Below are 26,908 nucleotides of genomic sequence, written 5' to 3' on the forward strand. Positions count from 1 at the left end.
TCGGGGACCTCATGGGCCAGAGATGACTGAGACAGTGGAGTCTCCTACTGACAACACAGCCAGGGTAGAGTCAGTAAACATATCCACATAAAATCCCTATGGTCCTTGGCAGAAAATTCAGATACTTTTATAATTTGAACCATCTTTAATTCTAAAGCTGAAAATACTGAGAACCACTAAGACTGGGTGGTATGTCCAGGGTCACACAGCTGACTAGTGGTGAAAGACAAAGAAAGGCAGACCCCGGCCCCAAGCTAGATTCCCTTCTCCTCTTTGATCATCAGTGCCTTATTTTATGAAAGTACTGCATGCCAATGGGTAGAAAATCTAACCATCATGATGCTTTTGAAATACCTACTCTGTGCTTAGCCTTGTGGTCTATGCAGCAGAATTGAAAAGAAAAATGGGCATGGTTTGGTTCAAAGCAAAAGAAACGATGTTCCAGTTGGGAAAAAATGTGTGCAAAGGTGTGGACATGGGAATGCTAAAATAACCTGTGGGTACGTGTGGTATGTTGGCGGGGGGGGTAGGGTGGAGTATTCCCGTGGACTCATATGGGTCAGTAAGTACAATGCAGTTGGAAAGGTGATCAAGTGGGAGGCACAGGGTGATAGACAGTGTCAGAGGCTAGGCTGTATTCACCTTAAACATGTCTCAGAGCTCACTTCACATCTTACCAACATTCAGTTTTTCTCAAAATACTTGATTTCTGTTTGGAGCAGACAATACATAATCGCAAAGCTTGCTCTCCAGCTATTTGAAGCCCTGTTGCTCTCTGTAGGAATTTCCGGGGAGTCGAACTGTTATAAGTGCTCACAGCAGGAAAGAGAAAGACAGAATTGGTCTGGAAATTGCTGTCTGAGGATGAAGCAGAATGCACTAAGGGGTCACCTCACCACCTACCTGTTGAAGGAGAGCCTTGACCGGTCGGGGGCAGTTGCTGCCCAGGCCTCAGGGATCATGGTCCATGGGGTTCTTGTCCTCAAAGTGCTTTTATTCCCAGCTAGAGGGGGCCAGAGCCATCTTCCAACTCAGATCTCATCTCCCTGAAAACCAGGCTCCCTCCCTCTTGATTTGGTTCCAACCTTTGTCAGCAGAGAGGGCCATCGGGTGTCAAACACTTCCTCCTGGCTCCACACAGCTGATGGTGTGGGACCAGGTAAAGAGAGGGCTTGGTCGTTTCATATGTGAAAAGACTCATGAATGAGAACTGATGTGTGCCTGAACAACCTCTTGTTAAGAAAGTTCTTGGGAATCAAGCATCTGATGATGCTGATGGAATTGTGTGGACAGAGATGATACGGGATTAAAGGCTCATTCCCTCTGGGGTTCAGTTCCAAGTAAGATTTTGTGGCATCCTTCTTAATTCAAACCCACCTGCTGGGTTACAGGCAAGCCATATTTTTGTTTGTTTTCCTTAGACATTTTTTTAGGTATCATTTACATACAGTGAAATACCTATATATATATATATATATATATATATATATATATATATATTTTTTTTTTTTTTTTTTTTTTTTTTTTTTTTTTTTGCGGTATGCAGGCCTCTCACTGTTGTGGCCTCTCCCATTGCGGAGCACAGGCTCCGGATGCGCAGGCTCAGCGGCCATGGCTCACGGGCCCAGCCGCTCCGTGGCATGTGGGATCTTCCCAGACCGGGGCACGAACCCACGTCCCCTGCATCGGCAGGCGGACTCTCAACCACTGCGCCACCAGGGAAGCCCCGAAATACCTATATTTTAAGTGTACAGTTTGATGAGTCTTATACAATTCTAGCCAAGATAAGGAAATTTTTATCACCCCAGAAAGTTTTCTTATGCCTCCTTCCAGGAAATCACTCCACCAGCGTTAACATGGTTCTGGTTGTTACTATTTAATCACGCAAATCAATGTGTAGTCCATTTTAACACCCCAAAAAGTTCTCTTATGCCTCATCCAAGTCAGTACCTGTTCCCACAGGTAACTGTAATTCTGGCTTTTATCGCCATAGATCAGTTTTGCCTGTTCTTGAACTTTCCATATAAATGGAATCATTATGCATTCTTCTTTTTTTTCTTCTTTTGCACAACATAATTTTCTTTTGAGATTTGTCCATGGTGAGTCTCAGTTGTTTGTTCCCTTTCCCTTGCTGGGTAGTATTCTGTTGTATGTATGTGTATCAGTTGATTGATCCATAAGCATCAACCTAGGCCTGGCTTGTCCTATGATTTTTCTCCTCTTCAGCAGCTTCTGAATTCACTTCTTTCTCTCCTTATTCCTCTTTCTCGCAGTCCTTGAGCGAAAGCTGGAATGTGAGCTCCTGGCAACCAGGACTGTGTCTGTTTTGTCTATTGCTGTATCCTCAGTGGCTAGGACTGAGTGTGACATGAAGCAGATACTCGATGTTATATAATGAGTGAATGAATAGGTGTGCAGAGTACATAGTTTTTAAAAATTGTTTACCAGTCTGGCTCTGGGTGGTACCTTACCAAGCAACTCAGAGCTACAGGATTCCTAGGACAGTCTCTTTGCTCACAGACTTAATGTGAATTTCTGGCCCCATAGATCATGCCCAGATGTTCTTTGCAAGAGCTTCCCTAAGCTCTCGACTAGATTAGGCCCCTTCACAGGCCTCATAACTGTTCCTGTCACCCCATCATGACTCTCATTCCATGTTATTGTCAATGCCTCTTTAATTGGCTGCCTTACCCCGTGAGTCCATGGATACAGACAACCTGTATTTCTTTTCACCACTAAATTGCACACACTCAGCACTCTGTCTGGCACATGAGAGGCACAGAGTACACACTAGTTGGGGTTTCTTTCACAGGGAGTTTCTCTCTGCCAGGTTGTTCATCTCAAGACCCCACAATTAGACAAAGCCCTTCATGCAGAGAAAGATGGATTTGAAAACACGGCCTGTGCCCATTCATATGTGGAAGCCCTAATCCCAATGTGATGGTATTAGGAGTTGGGCCTTTGGGAGCTGATTAGGTTTAGATGTGGTCGTGTGTGCAGAGTCCCCATTATGGAATTAATCCCCTTGTAAGAAGAGGAAGAGACCAGCACCATGTGAGGGCACAGCAAGAAGGCAGCTGTCTGCCAACCAAGAAGAGGTTCTTCACCAGACACTGAATCTGTTGGAACCTTGATCTTGGATTTCTCAGCCTCCAGAACTGGGAGAAATACACGTCTCTTGTGTAAGCCACCCAGTCTGTGGTATTTTGTTATAGCAACCCAAGCTACTAAGACAGTCTCTGTGGAAGATCTCTACCTAAGTTATAACATTAAATGGGTAGAATCATGTTTTTTTCCTTCAAATGTTTTAGCCCAGATGTTGAATCTATGAATGTGCTGGGTGGGTCATAGTCTTGGGAACCTAGACATTTACTTGGCATTGTCCTGGGGAAATCTTAGCATGTTTATTTTCACCCAAATGCTTGGGAACCTGGAGCCTGGAAGTACTAGGTCTATGACCCCTACATCAAGTTCCATTTCCTTACATAATTGTGCTCCCAGCCTTTAGCCCCTGCAACAAAGTGTCAGGGTCCCAGAGAAGTGTCAGCTATTAGGGGCATGTGGGCTGTCATTAGAATCTCTGTGGATTTCCTTTATTTTCAGCATAGACTCTTCAAGCGTTCATGTAGGGGCTTCAAAAGGGTTTGTGAATTCCTGAAATGATATACAGAACTCTAGGTAGTAGGCTTATGTGCATTTTCCTGGGGAAAGTCTGGAACTTCTCACCACATTTTCATAAGGTCCTTTGTATCAGCCAAAGTTAAAGACTACTCTTACAGACTTCCTTCAGTGATCTTTCTGGTTAATTGCTTAAACATCTCAAGTACAAGAGGAGAAAACGATGGGCGGGAATGCTACCTGGGCCCTGAGTTCCAAAGCTGCCTACACCTCCTTCTAGCTTCATGGGCCCTCCCTGGTCCTTGGTTTCCTGTCTGATGACTCTGGTGGTTGGATTAGATGTCTTCATAGAGTTCTCGCACTGTCCGTCTGAACAGTTCATCTCAGAGAGGACAGCTGATACAGATAAACAGGGTCTTTCTGTGCATTATTTAAAAAGGTGGTACCTACCAAAAAAATCATTCTGTGTCTCATTCCTGCTTTTTTCTCTTTGAACACTAGTACATGTGGCTTCTAAAGAATGCCATTTATAAACCTATAAATTACTAAAAACAGAAAAAACAAGAATAATCTGATGGCCTCTTGGTGCCATGTACAGGAAACACTAGGATGTACTTCATGACAATTCTTGAGGGGTCAGAGGGAAGGATAGTCTACACATGGACATGTAAACTAGTTTGTCATTTGAGATGGAGACATTTATATCCTTGAGGGAATGTTGGTTACTATACTTGCACCTACCTTCAGAAATGCATGAAAAAGGACTAAACATTTGGAAAGACTGATACTTTATTTTCTTTCTGGTGTCAGCAGTTTGCTGCTAATGCCTGAAATAGGAGAGCAGAAACCATTGTGGAAAGTCAGTGGAAGAGAGTTTAATGTAGCCACTTGCTCAAGCCTTAAAGTATTAAAGCCCGCTGATCTTAATTCTGTCCAGGGCTGGTCTGTGAATAATTATACTAAGGAATTCGACAGAGTCATCACAGAGCTATAAAATATCACCCGTGGGGCCTCATTGCAGACCGATGGGAACTCTGGAGAGTTGATAATGGTGATCAAAGGGTCTATATATTTAAAATGCACAGAGGATGAGCCCGGAAATTATCTGCCTGCCAACTTCTCTACCTGGAACAAATTACCCAAAAATCAATCTGCAAACACCTTTGAGATAACAAGGCCTTGAGTAATAACCTCCATGGCTTTGTAAAGAAAAGCATCTAGCTTGACTAATCTGCTTAATTTCCTCCTCTGACCAAATGGCAGGCTATAATAGAGGCAATCTGAACTTGTCCCTGAAGATTTGCTTGGAGTCACACTGAGAAAATATTGTCCACCTCTGCTTCATAATGATTATTCTCTTTCAGGAGAATCTTTGTTGCGAGATAATTAATTAGAAAGAAAACACTGAATGAGCCCTCTCTATCCCAGAGCTCTCACCTGAGTTCCAAACTGAAACTCATACCTGCCTTAGCCACCTGAATAGCTCAGAGGCTCTCCAAAAGTTCTTGAGCACAGCTAAGTTGTACTCCACCCCCAGATGCCTTCCCCACCCTTCACTTCCTAGTTCTACTCCAAGAATCAATAACTTGTTCATACCCTTTGATAGATAATCCCCTTCCTGGAAGTTGGTCCTAAGAAAATATGAGACGAGATGGTCTGGAATCATTTGCACAAAGATGTTCATTGCAGCAAACAACTCATGTGCCCAACAATCAGAGAATAATTAGTGTAATTATCTGATGGACTGTTCTATCACTATTAAAGACAGCGTTCGTAAAATCCACATAGTATATAAACAAAGTCCTTTGGATCTAATAAGTGAGGGAAGGAAAGAAAATCTACATTGGGTCTGTGTGTTACTGTAACCACAAAAAAATGGTTCAAGTATATGCATAGAAATTGGAATGGAACATGGAGAAATAAAAATGGTGATTATATTGGGTGGTAGGGAAGGGGTCTATCTTCTCCTTCTTCTCACTTCTTTCTTGTTGTCTCACTGCCATTTTTTGCTACAAATAAATATATCCACATTGATCTGTAGAAAATGGGTATTGAGAGGCAAACAGCTTTCCAAAGGGAGAGCTGGTCTTGAAAGGCATCAGATGTGGGTTCCATCCTGCCTTACCTGCTCCACTATCTTGGTTAGGTGATCTGATCACTTGGGTTCTCAGTTTTTTAATACATTACAACAGAGGTGATAATGTCCCAAGAATTACACAAAGTGATGCAGATGAGATTTTCCAGTAAATAAGGATAAAGTACATGATAATTTGCCAGTGAGCTAAAAATTGCCAGAAAGAGGCCACCATGAATGCTTGCTGAAATTCTGGTCTGTTTAGCTGAAGTTATAGAACTTAATGGAAGAGAGATGGCAACGCATAGGAGATCCAAGATTACTCAGCATGACTTTTCCCTTGACCCTTGATTCCCACTGGGGTCACTGTGGCCAGTGCCCCTCTCTCTGCTGGAGGAAATTGCTAGGGTTGAGGAAGAAGCTGAATTCCTGCTATGCCATGATCTCTTTGCTACTTAGGCTCCTATCACTATTCGGAAGAACATCCACGAACAATCTGTGTGTCCCTATAAAAGAAATGTTTGTAAACTCCTGACTCTCCTGGGTTTTGAACCGAACTCCGCTTTAGTAAAGGCAGGTTCTCATTTGAGGATAGAAAAGAGACTGTTACCCCAGGCAGCTTTGCCGTGTTCAAGAAAAATCTTTTCCTCACAATGGGCATCATTCGTTCCTTTCTTTAAATGAAGGAGATACAGTAGGCGTTGAATATAGTTACTTAAGAAATACTTAAATGAAGGAGATACAGTAGGCGTTGAATATAGTTACTTAAGAAATACTGATTCAGGTATTTACATACAATTATTTAATGAAAGTAGGACGTGAATGGGTTGAGAAAGGGATTTGGGCTGTTTTCTATGGCTGTCCGGAATTCTGTCCTTGGTCCTCACGTGTTTGGCCTCTGCTCTGTAAACCATTTGGGTCTGACATCCTTGCCTGATTCCTGTCTTGCAGAGCCTCCCACACCCATCGCCCCCCCAGAGCTGCTGGCCGTGGGGGCCACATACCTGTGGATCAAGCCGAATGCCAACTCCATCATTGGAGATGGCCCCATCATCCTGAAGGAAGTGGAATACCGCACCACCACCGGCACCTGGGCGGAGACCCACATCGTTGACTCTCCCAACTATAAGCTGTGGCATCTGGACCCCGATGTGGAGTATGAGATCCGGGTGCTGCTCACGCGACCAGGGGAAGGGGGCACGGGACCACCAGGGCCTCCGCTCACCACCAGAACCAAGTGTGCAGGTAGGACTCTTCTTCCTGATTCCGTTTTGCAAAGTTGGGCGGTTGCTGGGAGTGATTGCTCCTGTGACAGTCATTCCTCAACTTTGGTATGAGTGTGTTTCCTGTTGTGCTAAAAAAAGAAAAATAGAGTTTTGGTCTTGCCTTAGAGGCTCCAGAGGCATCTCTGGGGACCTCCTGGCTTTGACTGGGAGTCTAAGAACCACCTGACTCTAGCTGTGTCATGGAGGAGAGGTTCCTTGTCCTGACAGTGTTTCCCGGGACACTGGTTCCTCTCTCCAAGGGCTTCTGGTGCCACTGGTGTGTCTGAGCCTTCCTGGTGCTGACAGTGCCTCTGAGGGCTCTTGATTCTGTGTCTCTGAGGGCTCCTGGCCTTGTTTCTTTGAGGGCTTCTGGCTGTGTCTCTGAAGGTTCCAGGCTCTGGTTGTATCTCTGGGGGCTCCTGGCTCTGACCATGTGACCTGAGGCTTCATTTGGTCTCTGTCTCTGAGTGCTTCTGATTCTTGTTGCGTATGTCAGGTGTTCCTGATTTTATTTTTGTCCCTGAGGATCTCTGGGCTGGGCCTGTGACCCTGATGAGCTCTTGGTTTTGACAGTGTCCCAGAGGGCTCCTGGTTCTAGTTCTGTCTCTGAGGGGCTCCTGGCGCCAGCTACGTCTTGAGTGCCTCCTGGCTCTGAAAGCGTCTCTCAGTGGATTCTGGAAATGCCTTAGTTCCTGAGAGCCTCCCACCTCTGTGTCCCTTGGGGGTTTCTGGCACCTACTTAGGAGTCTGGGCTGAGACTCTCTGTCCAAGGGTCCTTTGGATTCTACATCCCTACAGGCTCCTGGCTCAGTGTTCCCTGCAGCCAGGCTCCAACGGTTTCTCTGAGGTTTCCGGATGCTGCTAAAGAGTTTGCTGACTAGGGCTGTGTATGGGAGTGTTCTTTGTATCTATCCCCAAGAGCTCTAGGCTTCTGTGGTGTTTCTAACAAGGGGTGTTGTCTGGGATTGTACCCCTGACTGTACCCCTGAGATGTTCTGGCTTCAAATGCAACTCAAGAAATTAAAAGGACTCGGTGTTTTATGGGTTTGTTTGTTTGTTTGTTTGTTGCTGCAAATCACATTATTTTACCTCATTTTTCCTAAGTAACCATTTGATGTAAGTACTTTTATCTCATATATAAGTGAAAGAATAGAGACTCAATATTTTTAAAAATTTTATCCAAAGTCATAGAATTGACCAACAGCACACTCAGGGTTTGCCCTCAGGTTTCCTGACTCGAATGCCCTTGATCATGTGGTGTACAGAGCTGAGGGTGCTCCAGTGGGGGACCAGGGAAGTGGCAACGTGAGCCGTTGACTTCTGAGGGAAAAGGAATCCCTGATGGCTTCTGGGTGGGGAGAGAAGGACCGACCCATCAGCACAGTGACTTCCATGGAACAAAAAAGTAAAACACAGTCAGTTCTGCTATCATGCAGCATACGTGTGCCTAAAAATCATTGCACTATTCAAAGTTATGCAGTAAAAACCACTGGGCTTATGGGGGAAAATGGGGCTGGGGCACAGCGCACTCATCAGGGACACACCAAAAAGAGAGGAACCTAGTAAAAATGGCAGCACAATTGTACACGTGTTAATGGCTAAGATATGCATAAATACTGTAATACAAATGGGGTGTTACCGTGAAACGTCCTGGAGTTCGCCTGTGGAAGTGGGTATCAGAAAGGCTGAAGCCCATGAGCTACTGTGCAGTGGTGGAGGAGGGCTGTCTGAAAGCGGCAGTAAGTTGTGACACCATGTGTGGATCAGTGTGGCTTGTAACACACACAGTGAACGGAGGATGCAGGTAGATGTTTGAGGTGGGTGCGTCCTGTGTGTTCCTATGTGACTCAGTCCAGCTGGGTGCGGTTTTCTGCTTCACTAGTGTTTCTGTGTACAAAATCTCACATAGCAAATGTGAAATTCATGCTATGCTCACATTGTTCCCTAATATATCAAGCGTGTTGGAAGACATTTGCTGTTTCAAAATAAGCGTTATAGCAGAATTGAGTGTAACCATTCTTAAATATCTCAGTAGTGCGTCTTGGTAGCATGTAACCGAAAGTTAGTGAGTATTTCCTTTGCTTGGGAATATTCCTTTGAATGTTATTGAACCACCACGATGAGCAGAGATGCCATTTTCTTGATTAGTTTCAAAAACAGGCCTTTGGTAAAATTCCTCATTGAAACTTGATTATAAAATTTACTACTTTAAAAAGACATAAGGATATGTTATTAAACCAGGTAATACCTTATCTCAGCGTTGCAATTCAGTACTCATCCATAAAAATAATTGATTTGATCCTGCCAATGAGACTTTTCTCTTTCTACAGGGTTTCCAGGGTTTTTGATCTTTGTAAATGATATTCAAAGTACTTTAGCAGCCCCCATGGACTTATTTGCTGATGATCATATAATGCATTTTGAAATTCAGTCGCAAGATGATCATCTCAATAAAAATTTACAATCTATTGTGAACTGTTGCCGTGGCTGTGTAATGGATTTTACATGTTGAAAACACGATTGTCTGACTATCACTATAAAAATTATGAGTTGAAAATGCTGTTTGTGGTTTTATATTTCAACAAACACTGATGTTTAAGTAAGTTATGCCTAAAGTCTTGAATAACCCACAGTTTACAAAATGTATCATCAAAGAGGTAATCTTTTCCACACTGCTACTGATGGTAGAGTGTTCTTTGCCTCATAATTAATTTTTAAGAGAATTCCAGGGCTGATATCCATTTGTGGAGGCTGTTTATTGGGGTTGGTAGTCTGAGTTTTTTCCCCCTTTCTCTATTCTATTATTAATCATACTGGAAATGTACTCATTATTTTAGAAAACAAAAAATGAGAGAGTGTGGAGTGTGGAAGGTATAATTTCTGCCCAGAGGAATTTACAGACTGGGTTAAGATTCCAACAAAACAGCAAACAGAGTAAAGCATAAAGTCAGGTATTGAAATAGCACACTTTGTGGAGAAAAACAAGTTTGGCGTGGAAAGAGCTGTGCTGTTAAAATGATCTCGAGCAGTGGATTTCAAAGTTTTGTCCCTGGACGAAGAGCATCGGCATCACCTGGGGACTTGTTAGAAATGCAAATTCTCAGACCCTGTTCCCTGACCTAGTGAATCAGAAATTCTGGGGATGGAGGCCAGAGATCTGTGCTATAAGAAGCTCTCTGAGGGATGCTGATGCACACCCACATTTAAGAACCACTGATATAGTGTCATATGCAGATGCCACTTTGGTAGTATGCCCATTATATTGCTTGATCCTTGAGGCAGTTCTGAGAGGTAGATGGGAAAAAACTGAGGCACAGAATCATCAGATGAAGCTCACAAGTCAAATACCTTCTTACAGCTAAATCTCTTGGCCTAAGGAACTCTCCATCGCATGGTTTGATGGAGTTTCCTCCGCAAATGTTCTCTTGAGGGTGGGACTGAGTGATCAAGAGACTGGTAACTATGGAGACAAGCTGAGCATGAATAGCCTCCATGCACTGCAGCTATAGTCCTGTTCATTAATCATCTACTGAGTCCCTTCCATGTGCCCAGCTCTGTGCTAGGTACTGGTGGCAGCGGCATGCAGCTGGAAGCTACAAGCTCAGGTATCAAGAAGATGCCAGGAGGCCCAATTCAGCAAGGGCAGGTGGTGATGATTCTGGTTCTGCCAGGTCTGCCAGGTCACTAGGTAGATTCTTGGGGCACTGGGAGCAGGTTCTAACCCTTAAGGGGAGAGATTGTCAAGAGTTTAGCTATAGTGCAGCATCCCAGGCCAATAGTCTAGAGTTCATAGCAAGACCCTTAGCCAATTAAGCTAGAGCCTGGACAGATTTATCAGATAGGAACCTAGTAATGTGAGGATAAGAGAAGAGAGCCATAGATGACACTCCCAGGCTTCTGGTTTGGATGCCTGGGAGATGAGTGATGGAGCTGTCTTCTGAGATGGAAAACACAGAAGACACTTTAGGGGCGAGAAAGCCAGCCCAGGTTTGAATATGTTGTGTTTGAGGTGCAGCTGCACAGCAGGTGATGGTATAGGTCAACCTGGAGCTCAGGAGAGACCAGAACGTTACCTCTTCTTCTTCCAGGAGAACTACCAGGTTGCACCTGGATTTGAAAATCAAAAGGACGTCTTTGTACCAATGAAAGCAGTTTAATTCTCTTTCTTCATGCTCTTCTCTTGAGATGCCCCATTCATTTTTTTTTCTATTCATCATTTTGTTCCTTTTGGTCAGTTTAATCATTCGCCATCTTTCCTGAGATATAAGCCTGGGGAGCAAACACGATAATGTACGTCAAAGTGCTTTGAAAAGCTCAAAATGCTCTTTAGATACCTGTAATGAAACAAATCATTATTTGCTGCTATTATTGTTATGGATGTCATGATTATGAGCAATGATATCAAAACAGGAAGTCCTACTTGTCCACTTCTCTGGACTGACTGGCATTTGGAAGGGTGGGCCGTATTCTTTTGTTGTGTTTCATCATCCCATGGGAAATCCCATTTCAGAACACGATGATCATACTGTAGTCTGGACTCTTAGAGATTTTCTGGTCTAGAGCAACAGGTAGTTTTCTCGGGCACAAACGCAGTAGCAGACGTCCAGTCATAGGAGCTGGGTCCTAGAGGGGCTCTCCGGTGCCCACCCAGTCTCACCTTGAATGCCACCTCTGATGGGGGTGCTCATGTTCTCCCATGGAAGACCAGGGCACTGCTGGGGATCCTGGGTGGTTATTATTATTCACTACCCAGTGTTAGCCTAGTTATCATAAAACTCTGGATGGCTTTGTTCACAATAGCCCGGAGATGGAAACAACCTAAGTGTCCATCATCGGATGAATGGATAAAGAAGATGTGGCACACATATACAATGGAATAGTACTCAGCCATAAAAAGAAACGAAATAGAGTTATTTGTAGTGAGGTGGATAGACCTAGAGTCTGTCATACAGAGTGAAGTAAGTCAGAAAGAGAAAGACAAATACCGTATGCTAACACATATATATGGAATTTAAGGAAAAAAATGTCATGAAGAACCTAGGGGTAAGACAGGAATAAAGACACAGACCTACTTGAGAATGGACTTGAGGATATGGGGAGGGGGAAGGGTAAGCTGTGACAAAGCGAGAGAGAGGCATGGACAAATATACACTACCAAACTAAGATCGATAGATAGTGGGAAGCAGCCGCATAGCACAGGGAGATCAGCTCGGTGCTTTGTGACCACCTGGAGGGGTGGGATAAGGAGGGTGGGAGGGAGGGAGACGCAAGAGGGAAGGGATATGGGAACAGATGTATATGTATAACTGATTCACTTTGTTATAAAGCAGAAACTAATACACCATTGTGAAGCAATTATACTCCAATAAAGTTGTAAAAAAAAAAAAAAACAACTCTGGATGGGGTCCTAGTTAGAAGCAGACAGTATCCATTAGGTTGAAAGAGGAGGGGCAGTGGGCAGGCTCTTTGCATCAACTGTCTGGAGTCCACAAGGAGAACCAAGGCCAGTGGCATTGACGATAGGGCCCAAGGTCAGTAAGCGGGGAAGGCAGGTGAGAAGAAAAGAGGTGCAGACACCATACTGGTCCAACCTGGCCCTGCATCTTTTCTGCAGGTACCACTTTTAATGGCCCGAGCACCTGCGTGTTGATGTCTTAAAATGATCACTCAGAAACTCTCCCTCATTTTTACCCAAATCTGCCTCCATGCAACACTCACTTATGGATTCTGGTTTTACTTTCGGGTGACCTATTCCTCCATATCTCAGAAACAGGTCTATTGCAACTAAAGTTTTCTCTCTTATGCTCCAGAAATCTCTTTCTCCAAAAGCTGTGTTTCAGCCAGACCCTGGGCAGCTCTCTTCACATCATAGCTATGGAATCACAGCTCAACAATCCAGCAAGCCAAGTGATCATACATCCTCCTGTGATTGCTTACTCTTGTAAATCAAAGGGCCCTTGCCTGGGAGTCCGCTTCATCGTGGTCTCACAGGGTTCAGGCTCTCTAAGTGAAAAGCGACTTGATACAGCCAGACACGCGACATGCACTGCTGATTCGGAGAGCTCTCTTGCTGTTGCCTCCACCTGAGGGTTGATTGCACATTATATTTTATTTACATATTTATGGATTTCTACTTGAAGTGATATGTGTCTGCCCTGCTCTTTTCTCCAAGGGGATAAAAAAGAGAAATTCCAATTGCTGGGCTCAATGAAGTGAGGGTCGTCATTAGAATTTAGTTGAAAAGAATAGGGACTTCAGAGCTAAAAAGATTCTGATTTTTATTTCAAGCTGGCACTTGTTAGCTGGATGACGATGGGTGAATTACTTCTCCTGTCGGTGCCTCAGTTTCTTTTCTTCCATTTGTGAGAGATTACAGTATACCACTGTGTTGTGAGGCTTCAGTGAGACAAGTTATCTGCCTAGCAGAGAACCCAGGACATAGAAGCCCCTTTTAATGAACCGTTTTTAGAAATAATCTCAGGCCTGGGAAGATTCCTTTCACTGTAGCATCATGGACCCTGCTGTAGAGGATTTCTCCAGTTGCTATTCTCTTTACTTTCTCAGCGGTGGATTCATGCAGAAGCTCTGATGAGTGGCTCTGCAGGTGTTCCGGAGTCTTTGATGCGTGGCTGCAGGACCTAGAGGTGGCTGCAGTGGTGCTTGATAATGCGGGAGGGGGAGATGGGAATTGTCCTTTTATAATTCTGTCTCCAGTCTTAAGTAAGAGAGAGAAGCATGTTTTCCAGACCCTTCTCTCTTCTGGGAGGCCAAAGCTAGTGGGAATGAGGCCTTGGCAGACAGGGAGTGGAGGTGAGTCCTGACCCTCTGCAGTGAGCATCCTCAGACTGGTGTGTTTTTAGTCTAGCTTGCAGTTCTAGGGCAGAGTGGAGGGATAGAGAGAGGGAAAGAGGAATTTAGGGTCTAGAAAATAGAACAGAGCTACGTAACTAGCACTGTGAGGCTTTTATTTTTATTTTTTTCATTTCTGTAAGCCTCAGTTTCACTCTGTAAGGTGGGGGTAGCATAACCTGGCTTAACTCGTAGGGCTCTGAATTAGAAGTCAATGGAAACTTCCTTCTGGGCAGGATGGTGATATGAGCACAGAAATCTAACTCATCTGCTATGATCCTGGTGGGATGATCCATAAATCTTAGGGAAACACAGCAAGATTAGCCAATAGAAGTAGAATCACCATTCCACCCAGAATCAAAGCAAAATTTAAAGATCCACGGAGAACTCATTAACACTGTGAGAAACTAGGGGAGGAGAGGTCTCCCATGCAGGCCATACCATGTTCAAAGGGACATTATCACCAGAGCAGTGCACGTGATCCCAGACTGAAGGCAGCCACAGAAGAGGGACTGTGACCACCTCTTCCTCAAAATGATTTGGAAAAGGGGTACTGACTGTTCCTTCACTTCCCCTCCCTCCCCCGTGCCATTGTCTCTGCTGCTTTGACACTTCCTTTCTTCCCTGGAGTGTAGGGCCTTGGAGAGAGTTACCTCCAAGGGGGTGAAGAGGAGGGAAGGCCTCTTCTCATCACACCTGGTTCAGGAGCCACTGCATCAGACAAGAAGTGTCTTCAGAGGAGCAAAGCATCTGCTAGGGCACAAGATGTCCATCTCCTCTTCCTGTGGACCCTCTCCCCTTCCTCCCACTGCACACATAGTACCTACAAGTGGTTACCTTAGACCCTGCTCCCACTTGGCTTAGGGAAGAGGAGGAGAAAAGAAAGTTTTCTCACTTTACATCTGCAGTTCACAACCTCAGGGACTTTCATCCCAGCCTGTACAGTCTCCTTACTGGATGGGCTGAGTGTGGTATCACAGCAAAGAGTGAGGGTCCAGCGGGACACCTCTTAGCAGTCTCTGGAAGGGACATCTGGAAGTGTCTTAGCTGTTCTCTGTAGAACGGGGCAGCACTGACTCCTTACTCTTCTTGGTTTTGTAGCCTTGGGTAAAATTCCAAAGTGACAAGAAAAGCCCTATTAAACATCCTGTTACGTTTAGATTTTTCTGCGACCCTCTGCTCCCTAGAGAACTAGGGCCACCTGGGAGGTGAAGTACAAAAAGTCAGCAAACACACCCTGGTAAACACTCCCCCATCCTTCCTAACTTTGAAGGTTGAGTTTAAAGAAAAAGTGAGCCACAGAGAGGTATTAATGAGAATAAAAGCTAACAGTGTTTGTTTAGCAAGCTAGCTGGACTAAAGACATGGCCCCCAAATATATTAAAATTGGAGGTCAATCATTCCTGTACTGATGGAAATCTTGAAATAACAGCACAAAGAAAATGGATGATTATAGTAATGAAAACAGCAGCTACCCTTGAGTATGGTAGCCTCCCTACACGAGGGCCATTGTATTGAGCTTGTTACAAGTAACTATTTTACTTGTAGTTCTTGCACTAGGAGGGTGGGTACCATTTCCTCCACTGACTAGAAGGTAAGTGACTGACCCAAGGCCACATACCTGCCGAAGTGGCCCAGCTGGGAATTAATTGAACTTTTAATTACATAGCTGCAAAGCTCCAGCTCTTCCTCATATGACCCCTGAAATCCAGCATCATAATGAAAGCATAAGGCACCATGATCAGAAATGCACTGATGAAGAAAAGTTGGATATTAGAAAAACTATTGGTCTAATGCTTCGTATCAGTGGGTCAAAAGATGAAAACCATCTGATCTTCTCTGGGGAGACTAAAAAGTAATTTGAAAAAATTCAGCCTTCATTACCGATCAGAATTCTGGGTAAGCTAGGAATGGGAAGGCACTTTCTTATTTCTAGCAGAAAATGTTCTTATAGCCTCAAAGCCTAAGAGAATAAACTAAACCAAAAAAAAAAAAAGCTATTAGAACTACTAAGAGATTTCAGTATTATGGTCGGACACAAAGCAAATAAACAAAAATCAATAGCTATATGCCAGTAATCACCATTATAAAACAATAATAAAATGTATCCTATTCTCAAATGCAATTAAAATATAAATACTTAGGAGAAAACCAAGAAATGTGCAGAAACTGTATGAAAACACACACCCAAAACTTTATCGAGGATGATAAAACAAGACCTGAATAAATGGAGAGATATATCATGTTGTTGGATTAGCAAGTTTAATATTGTGTAGATATCAGTTCTCCCCAAATTAATTTATGGGTCTAATACAATTGCAATCAAAGCCCTATTGAGATTCTTTTTGGAACTTGACAGAGTGATTTCAAAATTGATCTGAAAGAATATATAGGATAGTGTAGCGAAGAACACTTTGAAAAGTGGTGGTTTGGCGTGGGGGGCTGGATTTCACTGTGAAATACCTGCGTTTATTATAGCTATAATAATTAAAGCCCAGGGCTTCCCTGGTGGCGCAGTGGTTGACAGTCCGAAGACATCTGGAGATTCCCAGGGGAGCACCTGTGGCCCCTGTTCACTGCCTGCTCTGAGTTCCAGAACATCACTCTGGTTTTCCTGGCTGTCCTAATGGGGTCAAATGTGAAACTGGCCCCTCTCTACCACTGTCCCAAAGCTGCATTAAAAGGAAATGCATCCACCATTGAGTCATGGCTTACAAATTTAGTACGTAAAAAAGGAAGAAGAAGAAAAATCTCCTACGCTATACTAACAAAATTCAGAAAGCAAATAGGTAAACTGAGTGTGGAAAACTATGTGACAAAATAGAGAAAAAAGGGATAATATTCTTACACATAAAGAGCTCTAATAAGTCAATAAAAATGTCATCACACTGATTTTCTTTGTAGAAAGGGCTAAAAGGTATAAATAGGTAACTGCCAAACAAAATATGAATGGTGAAAAACAAATTTAAAATGTCCAGTGTCACAGATAATCAAATAAATGAATTTTAACCTGTAAGATTACCAAAATATATCTACTTTTAAGTGATAATAACCAGCACTGTCAAGGACAAAGGAAGCAGGCATTTCTGCAGGTGGGTTAGCTGGCACAGTGTATTTAGAGGACAGTTTGCTCATTTTTTTTCTAACAAGCTAATCAGAGCTGCTGAAAAAGAATTGTGTACATGGAGGTCATCACTGTATTATTTATAAAGGCAAACACTTGGAAATCACTTAACTGCCCCAACAGGAACATAGTTAAGTAAAGTTTTATGCACGCACACGGTGGAATTCTATGCCGATATTACAAACCATATTTTCAGGGAATATCTAATGGCATGGCTTCATGCTATGGTAAGTTTAAAAAAAAAAAAAGCTTACGAAACCACATGTGTAATTACTGTCCCAATATTTTGAAATATAAATACACAGGCCATATCTCAGCTGGTGCCCATTTGTCAGTTAGAGCTACAGAGTATTGAGCAGAATCCCCCATTCCAGATCCTGCACTTGGTTCAATCCTGCCCCGAAGACATCTGGAGATACCCAGGGGAGCACCTGTGGCCCCTGTCCACTGCCTGCTCTGAGTTCCAGAACATCACTCTGTTTTTCCTGCCTGTCCTAATGGGGTCAAATGTGAAACTGGCCCCTCTCTACCACTGTCCCAAAGCTGCATGAGCACCAGGCTGTTTCCTGCAGCAGCAGTACCTCTCTTGATGCTTGGGAGTAGGGGAGGGGCACAGGCAAGAGATGACATTGCAGGGCTGCCCAGCAGACACCTCAAAATCCTTTCACAGCCTTAAAAGTCCTTTCGGTGGGCAGGGATTTTTCCCGTTTTTCTCTCCTCTCTCTCCCAGATCACCTACAGGTGATCTTCTTCTTCTCATTTCTGGAGAGGTCTCCAACTTCAGGCCCAGTCCTCTCTTTGCACATCTTTTGCATTGAGGTGAACATTAAAGGGGGAGTGTAGGGAGGGCAACTAAGAGATCTTAACTGAGACCAAAGCCTTTCTTTTAATGGGACCAACCCTCCCTTAAAAAATGTATTTTAGTCTATGTGCTCTCATGCACACATACGGACAACACATACCCTATATATGGTATATATTTACATTTATAGGAATATATCTGTATGTATGTGTGTATATAATGTATACATAAATGAGATTATGGGTCACTGTAAATGTTTTCTTTGTTTTGCTATGTTATATAAAATTTATACAACTTGAAAGCAGGTTTCCCCCTTAAAGTCAAATGTGAATGTGAGAGATTGTTGTAAATGTTAAAGCACTCTGTATAAATGTGAGAGATTATTTTTATCGTAGTTAGTAAATCATTGACATTCTTGGAAGGTGCAAGAACAGTTGCACATTTGCTGAGCCCTGGGATGCAAACCAAGCTTTACTGTCTGCTCAGATGGAGAAAGGGGTAGTCAGGATGAGGAGTCTGCCTACAGCTCCATCTGAATTGGAAGCCAGGTTCTGCCCTCAGGATGCTAGACGGCTTTGGGAGGTTTGCTTAACCTCTCTGATCCCGTTTACCCATCTGTTGAATGGGGATTATACTGCTTATCTCACTGGATAGAAATAAGCGTCATTAATATTAATGATGGCTAATATTGCAGTGAATCTGCTCGCAGCCCCGAAAAGGAAGGTATGGACCATCAGCACCATCACTACCAAAGCTTAGAGAGGTTAAGTACTTTGTTGCAAGTCATGAAGCTTATTAGGAAGTGGCTGAGGTTAGAGCCTATCAAGTCTGACTCTAATCCCTGCTCTTACCCCACCTGGCTATATAACTGTAAGTGCCTGGTACAACACCTAGAACTTAGTAGGTGCTTAGTAGATTGGAGCTTCAGGCAATTTAACAGCCTAGAGGCTCTCTTTCTCTCTCCCTGCCCAGGCCCTCCTCACCGGTAAACTCTAAGATCTTCACTGCAGTGAGTCCAAGGGACAAAGGGTAGCCACTTGCTGCTTCCCAAAGGGATCTGAGAGGGCCGACAATTTCAAGAGTTTGGCGTGCACCCTCAGCCAAAATTATGTCAGAGCCAGGGAAATCCCAGGGTGCCTTGCCCATCACTGGCATTCTGGAATGCAGAGACCTCATTACACTAAGAGCGGAATAGTCTGTGCATCAGGGAGCACAAACCTGGCTTGATGCGGAGGAATTGGCTGCACATGCCAGAAAGCAGGGAATCCAGAGCGTCAGTCAGTGGTGGTTTCTAAGTCATACCCACCACTGGCTTGACCCTCAGTCATTTTGAGATTCTTAAGTGGAGCTGTGGCAGGAAGCTCTGTGGGGACCCACCAACGAGTGGACGTCCATCCACCCTATAGACTTCCCTAGCAGGGGATGTTCTTGAATCATTAGAAGCATGTAACTCTTCCCACCAGTCCTTTTCCAGCTGGGCCCAGGGCTAAAAGCAGGTACAGTTGCTGCAGCTACTGTGGTATCTGCTGCTGTTCTTCCTTCTTTGTCCTCTTCATCTTTGTACTTGAAAAAAATAATGTAGTGTCTACAGCAAAGCAAATAGAAAATATATCTCATATACCAATTAATTTCTTTGTAAGTGCATATTCCTTTTCAATCGTTGGCCCCATTCTTATGTAATTATGCCTCATGTCCTATGTCTCCGCCTGTCATTCAACACCATAAAGTAAATATTTTACATGTTCTTAAGGAATTTTCAACATTGTTTTAATGGCTCCATAGTGTCCCATAGAGTCTAATTGCCAAAATTTGCTTAACAATTCCTGTATTGTTGGATATTTGGGTGTTTCCAAAATGTCACCACCTTCCTGCCTTGTAACCTTCTGTTTGAATGATATTCTAGGCTGAATTTCAAGGAGTAAGGTATTAAAAGGTAGAGACGTCCTTATGGCTTTTGCTACATTTCACAGATTGCTGTCAATGAAATAATTATGCTATTTTTTTAATGATATGAGCACTTTTAGTATAACCCTTGACAACATTATATACTATCATCTTTTAAAAATTTGACCATTTCATAGGCATGAAGTGATATTTCAAGTCTGCTTTAATTCATGTCTATTCATAACCTCCACTTCTGCATTGCCTCTGTCTCGCTCATGTGTGCCAGCTGCCACTCTAGTCTTTTTTCTGTTCCTCAAGCCTTTTTTCTGTTCTTCCAAAACACCATGGCCACCCTCTTTCCTACCTCAGGGTCTTTGCCCAAGCTGTTCCCTCTCCCTGGAACTCTCTCCCCACTCATACTCTTCACCAGCTCATTCATCCTCCTCCTTTGCGTGTCCCTTTAAAGGTCACTTCACAGAGAGACCTTACTTGACACCCTAATCTAAGTTAGTCTCCTTCCCACTCCCCTTTCGAACAATTTGACACTGTTCATAGAACTTATCCCAGTTTGTAATTATATAATTATTTGTGTCTGTTTGTTTATTGCATGCCTGTCCTTTAGACTTTGTGCTTCCCCAAGGACACTCTAGCTTCATCCGTTCTGGTCACTAGTGCCTGGAATCGTGACTGACACATAGTAGGCACTCAGTAAATTGGTGTTGAATGCATGGATGTTGTGGAGATATACGTGCTACACTTCAGAAAATTTGGAAAAGCAGAAAAATACACAGACAAAAATTTTAGTGACCCAACAAGGCATCTATCAGAGATAAAAACTATTACCAAGTTGGTGTTTCTAATAGTTTCATGTGTTACATTGAACTCATTAATTAATATGTGTTTTATGTTGGTCTTTGGGAGGCAGTTAGGTTTCAACTTGCTTTATAACCATTTGACCTATTGTCTCAGCACCATTGGTGGAATAAGCTTACAGTGCCCCAAGCAATGAGGAACTGGGGAAGGGAGGAGGGAATTCTTTATGGAGAAGGGAAGGAAGCTGGGAGCCTGACCCAAAGAAGGTTTGCAAAAGAAAGCCTATTAGAGAAAGGAGGACCCTAGCTGTGAATCTCCTGACCTGGCATAATAGCCGGGCAGACATCCAGACCACAGTTTGGGAAACTCATTTTGGGAGGAAAACCCCAGGCCCTGTCCAAGTGGCCAATACCACTTGTGTTTATAACTCCTTTACAATACTATCTTTCTAGAGCCTTTTATAAACATTATTGATCTCATTGTGACTCTGAGACTAACTGGGATAATCACCACCATTTTACTCTAGGGGACGTGGAAGCCCTCAGGAGTTACGAGACCTTCCCTATATCTCAGACCTTGGAATAGCTGTGAAATAACATCCTGACCCAAACTCTTATGACTCCTGCCCTCCGGCTACTGTCGAAGGTTTCAATGAGCTGTGAATCCTGGATTAACCTGATAGCTTGGGGGAAAGGTGGGGGGGACAGGAGGAGACAGAGGTTCTGATTGATTCCTTTTTTCAATTTGAAGGTTAAGCAGAAAGTCCATTTAAAGTTGGCCCAGACTATTTTATATAGGATGGTATATGAACTAAGCACAATAAAATTGAGCCCAGAGGAGTATCCCAAGGAAGAAGTCAATAATGGACCCATAATTGCCTTTTACAGTGGGTATGGTATGTGCCCTTTGCCACTGCACCCACCCCAAAGCATTTAATCAAAGCCATGGCAGTTTAGGCATCTAAAGGCCTCTGGCAGGCAGTTGACGGCCATCCCACTGTCTTGAGCTGTCCTAGATTCTGAACTCCCTGAGGACAGAGCCTTGTGCATTTCACTTCCGTGTCTGGCTGGTACATCCAGAAGTTTGAAGCAAGGATGGGCATGCATCCTCAATTAGGTGTGACTAACAAGATAAATGATATTCTGTATTGTGGGGAGTTTAGGATTCAGAATGATTGGGCAACGGAATGCCTGTAATATGCCAAGAGCATTAAACTTCATTCTGGCCACATATTTTCAAAGATACCAGATAAAAGATATTACCTAGGAGAGTGCTGGTCCTCTGGGGATGAGCTGTAAACCCCATCATATGAACAGACTGGAGGGATGCTGATCAATATATTTGCTTGCAAGTTAGAGAGACTCTGATACCTGGAATTGTTCAGACGTCTGTACGTGTTGGGAAAGTTAGGGCAGCTCTTCACATTTTCATGGCATTTTGTAGTGATCGTGAAAGAAATATGTTTCTATTATTATTTTTTTTAATAAATTTATTTATTTATTTATTTATTTTGTCTGTGTTGAGTCTTCGTTGCTGCACACAGGCGTTCTCTAGTTGCAGAGAGCGGGGGCTCTTTGTTGCGGTGCACAGGCTTCTCAGTACAGTGGCTTCTCTTGTTGCAGAGCACGGGCTCTAGGCTCATGGGCTTCATTAGTTGTGGTGCACGAGGACTTAGTTGCTCTGCAGCATGTGGGATCTTCCCAGACCAGGGCTCGAACCCATGTCCCCTGCATTGGCAGGCAGATTCTCAACCACTGCGCCACCAGGGAAGCCCTGTTTCTATTATTTTTATTTTGGAAGATACAGAAAAACACCAAAAGAATATAAAAATCACCCATAACCCCACCACTTGGAGATAACTACTCCAAATTTTGGTGTAACTTCCAATGATTTGTTTTTGTTTTTTCTAATGCAGAAATGTACATCTCTTTACACAAAATTAAGCCAACCTGTATGTGTTCTATAACTGATTATTTAGCAGTATATAATGAACATTTTCCCATGCACTTATTATTTTTACTTCAATAAATACAAATAGGTATTAAATAGGTAGCGTGGTGAATAAAATAGAGATGGTCTTGGTTTTTATGGATCCTGAAACTAAGGGGGAGATGTATATTACATTGAACGTAGATACAGAAATACAGTCTGTCCTTAATATCTGCAGACTCCATGATTGCAAATTCATCTACTTGCTAAAATGTAATTGTGATACCAAAAGCAATACTCACAGTGCTTTCACGGTCATTCACAGACATGTGCAGAGAGATGAAAAATTTGAGTTGCCAAATGCACACATTCCCAGGTTGAACAAGGAGACGCTCTGCCTTTTTGTTTCAGGTCTCCTCCTGTAAATCATATCCTTTTCACGGTCTGTTTAGTGCCATGTTTTTCCCATTTTGGTGCTTTTTGTTGCTGATTTTTCTGTTTAAAATAGTCCCCAAGCATAGTGCCAAAGTGCTGCCTAGTGTCCCTGAGTGCAAGAAGGCTGTGATGTGCCTTACAGAGAAAATGCATGTGTTAGGTAAGCTTTGCTCTGCGTGAGTTACAGCTCTTGGCTGTGGGCTCAGTGTTAATGAATTAACAGTATATATTAAACAAGGTATCTTTAAACAAGAACAGACATAAAACAAGGTTATGTATTGACCGGTTGACAAAAACGTTGTATCCGAGGCTCTCAGGAGCCTAGGAGCAATGGTTCGGTATTTGCTCATTCAGTGCAGCTTTATAGAACGTAACTATTGCCAATAGAGACAACCAACTCTATGTATATAGAAATCAGTAAGGTGGGGGGTGGTCAGGAATGGAGACATACATTTGGCTCTCAATAGCTCTTAAAACTGTTGAAAAATAATTTTCAAGACAAGGTAAAATCACAACTCTCATACAGAAGTAAAATCAACATGATTTTATTTGATTCATTTACGAGGAAGCCTGTGAGGTGACACAACCAGTGCAGAGGAAAATCCAAAAATCAGAGACATTTATAGGTGAGGAATGTTGACATGAATATGCAAACAGAGGCACAACTGGCTTTCTTTTTTCCTTTGGGAGGGGAGAAGATTGTCCCTCCCTGAGACAGAACCATTTCCACGTCTGTAGACAAAAAAATTATTCTGCATTGCTCTCAGTAATCTACAACTTGCAGGGTTTTAAAGTAGGTCCCATAGAATCATAATCTGATAACAGGGAAACTTGTGCCATAGACAATGCATAGTTGTCCACAAAAGCACGTGTCCCCCGTGCCCCCAGGTCATGGTGATGTGATCCATCTAGATAACGTGTGGAGGTAGGAGAAGGGAACCCTGAGCAAAGCCCCTACCATGAGACTAGAGGTTGGGTTGCTAATTCAGAGTCAGCAAAGCAAACTGTGAAGAAACAGCTAGAGAGGCAGAAGGAAAATGTGGTGCCTTTGGGCCAACAGCAAGACAGGATGGAGAAAGTTGTCAGCTGCCTGAAGATTGAGTAAGACACACTCTAAAAGGGTCCCCTTGGATTTGGCACCTTGGTGGCCACTGGTGAGTTACCATGAGTAGCTCCTGAGGGGTACAAACCAGCAGAAGCCAAAGTGGCATAGGATAGGTGAAACAGGAGTGAGAAAGTAGAAATTTTGATTCAAGTCTGTGCGGTGTTTTTGTTTTTGTTGTTTTTGTTTTTTCAAGTCTTTGTTTTGATTCAAGTCTTGATATGCTCTTAATATGGATGTGCCATTGATTTTATCCTAACTTCTATTTCTGGACATTTCAGTCTTTTCTAATTTTTCAAAAATTGTCATTAATATCCTTATAGATACAAATCAGTGAGCACATATTTAATATCGTTCCTAGAATCAATTTCTGGAAGTGTCATTGTTGCTGGGTCAGCGAGCATTTCCAAGACTTTGAGACAGTTCCTCCACAATTGGGTCAATTTACACCCTGAGCTTAACAGCGGATGAGCCACTTTGTTTCTTTGGACATCTCATCTATAACTGTTATAAGTCTGCATTCTCTCTTTATTCTTCTCTATTTCCCTGAGACAATAACTCTGCAAATAAGTCCTTTGGTGTTTGGAGCTGATAATCAGTGGCTTTTATTTCTTTTTTCTTTTTTTTTTTGGCAGTACGCTGGCCTCTCACTGTTGTGGCCTCTCCCATTGCGGAGCACAGTCTCCAGACACACAGGCTCAGCGGCCATGGCTCATGGGCCTAGCCGCTCCGCGGCATGTGGGATCTTCCCAGACCGGGGCACGAACCCGTGTCCCCTGCATGGGCAGGTGGACTCTCAACCACTGCGCCACCAGGGAAGCCCAGTGGCTTTTATTTCTTATCATCACTTACAAGTGGTAGCCCCCTATTTGGAGCAGAATCAGTTCTTTCCCTTGTTGGCATTAACACACGTCAAATATTTGCAGGTTCTTATCTTTCTTTAGGCTTGGCTTGGGCAGGCTCTGAATTTTTAGCACCTGACATTTTCCCTCCCAGATCCATTCCTCTGTTTTCCTGAGGGCATTCCTGTCTTGCCTCAGCTTTTCATCCACTTAAGCATGGCCATGCTTCTGCATCCCAAGAAAAGTCCATCTTACCTGGGCCGGTAGAGAGGATTTCCACCCTTACCTCCCCGAGGGCTGCATTGTCAGCTGTTTTTTAAATGAAATCTCTATCCAGCTCTTCGGATTGTATGCCCCCTGTTTCTCATCTCTGATTTCTATGCTTGTTGGTGTTTCTTAGGACTCTGTCCTCTGCCCAGTTCTCTCTTCATTACACAGTACCCTCCCTGGGTACGTCTTACCTGTTCCCATGGCTTCAACAAGAGGTGGACACATTCCCATCTCTCTTCTGAGCTCCAGGTCTACACACCTAACTGCTTTTTCTAGCTGCCTTATACCCATCTCACCCCTACAGCCTGCCTTCCCAGTTCAGAAACCTGAACTCATCTGGGATCCTTCCTTCTTTTTCTCTCTCCTCTCACACCAGATCAGCCATAAAACTGTGCATTTCCCCTGCTTCTGACCCCTCTTCTCCAGTTTTGTTCTCCTGTCCACATACGTCACTTGAGGATTCTTTGCCACCAGGATTCACTGAAGTCTCACATTGGATTTTACACCTATAACCAATCTTGTTTTACCAGGTTTATGAGACCTGGTAAATTTCCAAGGCAGATTATTATTTTCATTTCTTTTCCAGTAAACTGGGTTGTATTTTTAAATGTAATTTCATTTTGCTACTTCTGTATCTTTCCATTTTTGGTCCAGTTCAATGAGCCCTTTCAGGGTGGGAGGTATTGATACATATACAGACCCCATTGCCACTAGGATCAAATAGAAAATGACATTATCGGATCCATTGGGTTGTCATGCTGAGGCAACAGTGTCATGATGACTAAATGAGTAAATGAATAAGATGTTGCCTGTACATCGTTCTTCTATGCCAGCGGTAGGAACATTCTTGCCCTGATGTTAGTGAGCTTTGGAAGCAACAGGGTATTGTGGGAAGGGTGTGATTTTCCAGATTCAAACTCTCATCTCACTAGTTAGCAGTGGTATGACCTTGGGCAAGTCACTAAACTTCTCTGGACTTTCATCTCCTCATCTATAAATTCAGAATAACAGTGTCCATCTCCTTGGGCTGTCATGAGGCTTGAACGAATAGATATGTATAAAGAGGGAAAAGATGGTGATTTGTGGGGTGGGAGGCTGGGTGTGTTGAACCAAGTGTGGTAAAGATACACTCTTTTGCTTCCCGTCCCCATCTCCATAGAAACCCTCATGCCCTCAGTGAGCATATCCTAAGGGGGAGAGCAGCCCTGGGTGCCTGCTACGGAATGTTCTCATTTGTGGCTAGTGCCTCTTCCTCGTTCCACGGGAGCTTTCAGAGATGCTCTCCCTAAGTCCCCTCCCTGCCTGCCTGCCTGCCTGCCTGGATTGCATTTGTCTTCTCTGTCCTACACTCTGTGCTAGGAGGGGCTTGTCATGTCTCCCCTGGACCCGTCCGCCAGCCTTCTTCCTGTTCTCACTTACAGTCCTGCCTCTCCCCGCTGCGTGTCCTCACCACCATCTGTCCTCCACGGGACAACCATGGTGACTGTTCCAATGCAAACCTGGCCTTATTTTTTCCCTGGATTACATCATTCCCGTGTTCTCTACAGCCCTTAGAGTGTCCTCCGTACCCTCCCTGCCATTCAAGGCCCTTCACGAGCTCTCCCAGCCTTCCCTGTCCTGTCCTTTCCTTTCCTTTCCAGGCTCCTTTTCATCATTAGACACTGTGGCCAGGAGATTTCAAGGCTTCTAAAATGTTTGAAGACTGGAAAAGCAATTTATTGGCTCAAAAATGTGTAGGAAAACTGTATTGAAGCTAATCAGCATTTAATTCTATATCTATGAAATATATCTGCATGCCTATGTGTGTATACATATATGTATATATGTATATATATACAGTCAATTTACTGTTCAAAAATTTTATTACATTTAGCAACAAACTATAGGTTAGCTTTCCTCAC

The 26,908-nt window shown here is 43.4% G+C and overlaps 1 protein-coding gene across 1 annotated transcript in view; it reads left to right on the forward strand.

The window, feature by feature from the left end:
- Nucleotides 1–26,908, forward strand: part of PTPRT (protein tyrosine phosphatase receptor type T) — a gene marked incomplete at both ends in the record, with an annotated part of 1,089,241 nt that overhangs the window by 478,947 nt on the left and 583,386 nt on the right. The window contains 1 exon segment of the mRNA XM_081255209.1: nt 6,644–6,937. Coding sequence (XP_081111335.1) covers nt 6,644–6,937 — 294 coding nt within the window.

Source organism: Mesoplodon bidens, assembly GCF_964165515.1.
Source record: "Mesoplodon bidens genome assembly, chromosome: 15".
NCBI lineage: Eukaryota > Metazoa > Chordata > Mammalia > Artiodactyla > Ziphiidae > Mesoplodon > Mesoplodon bidens.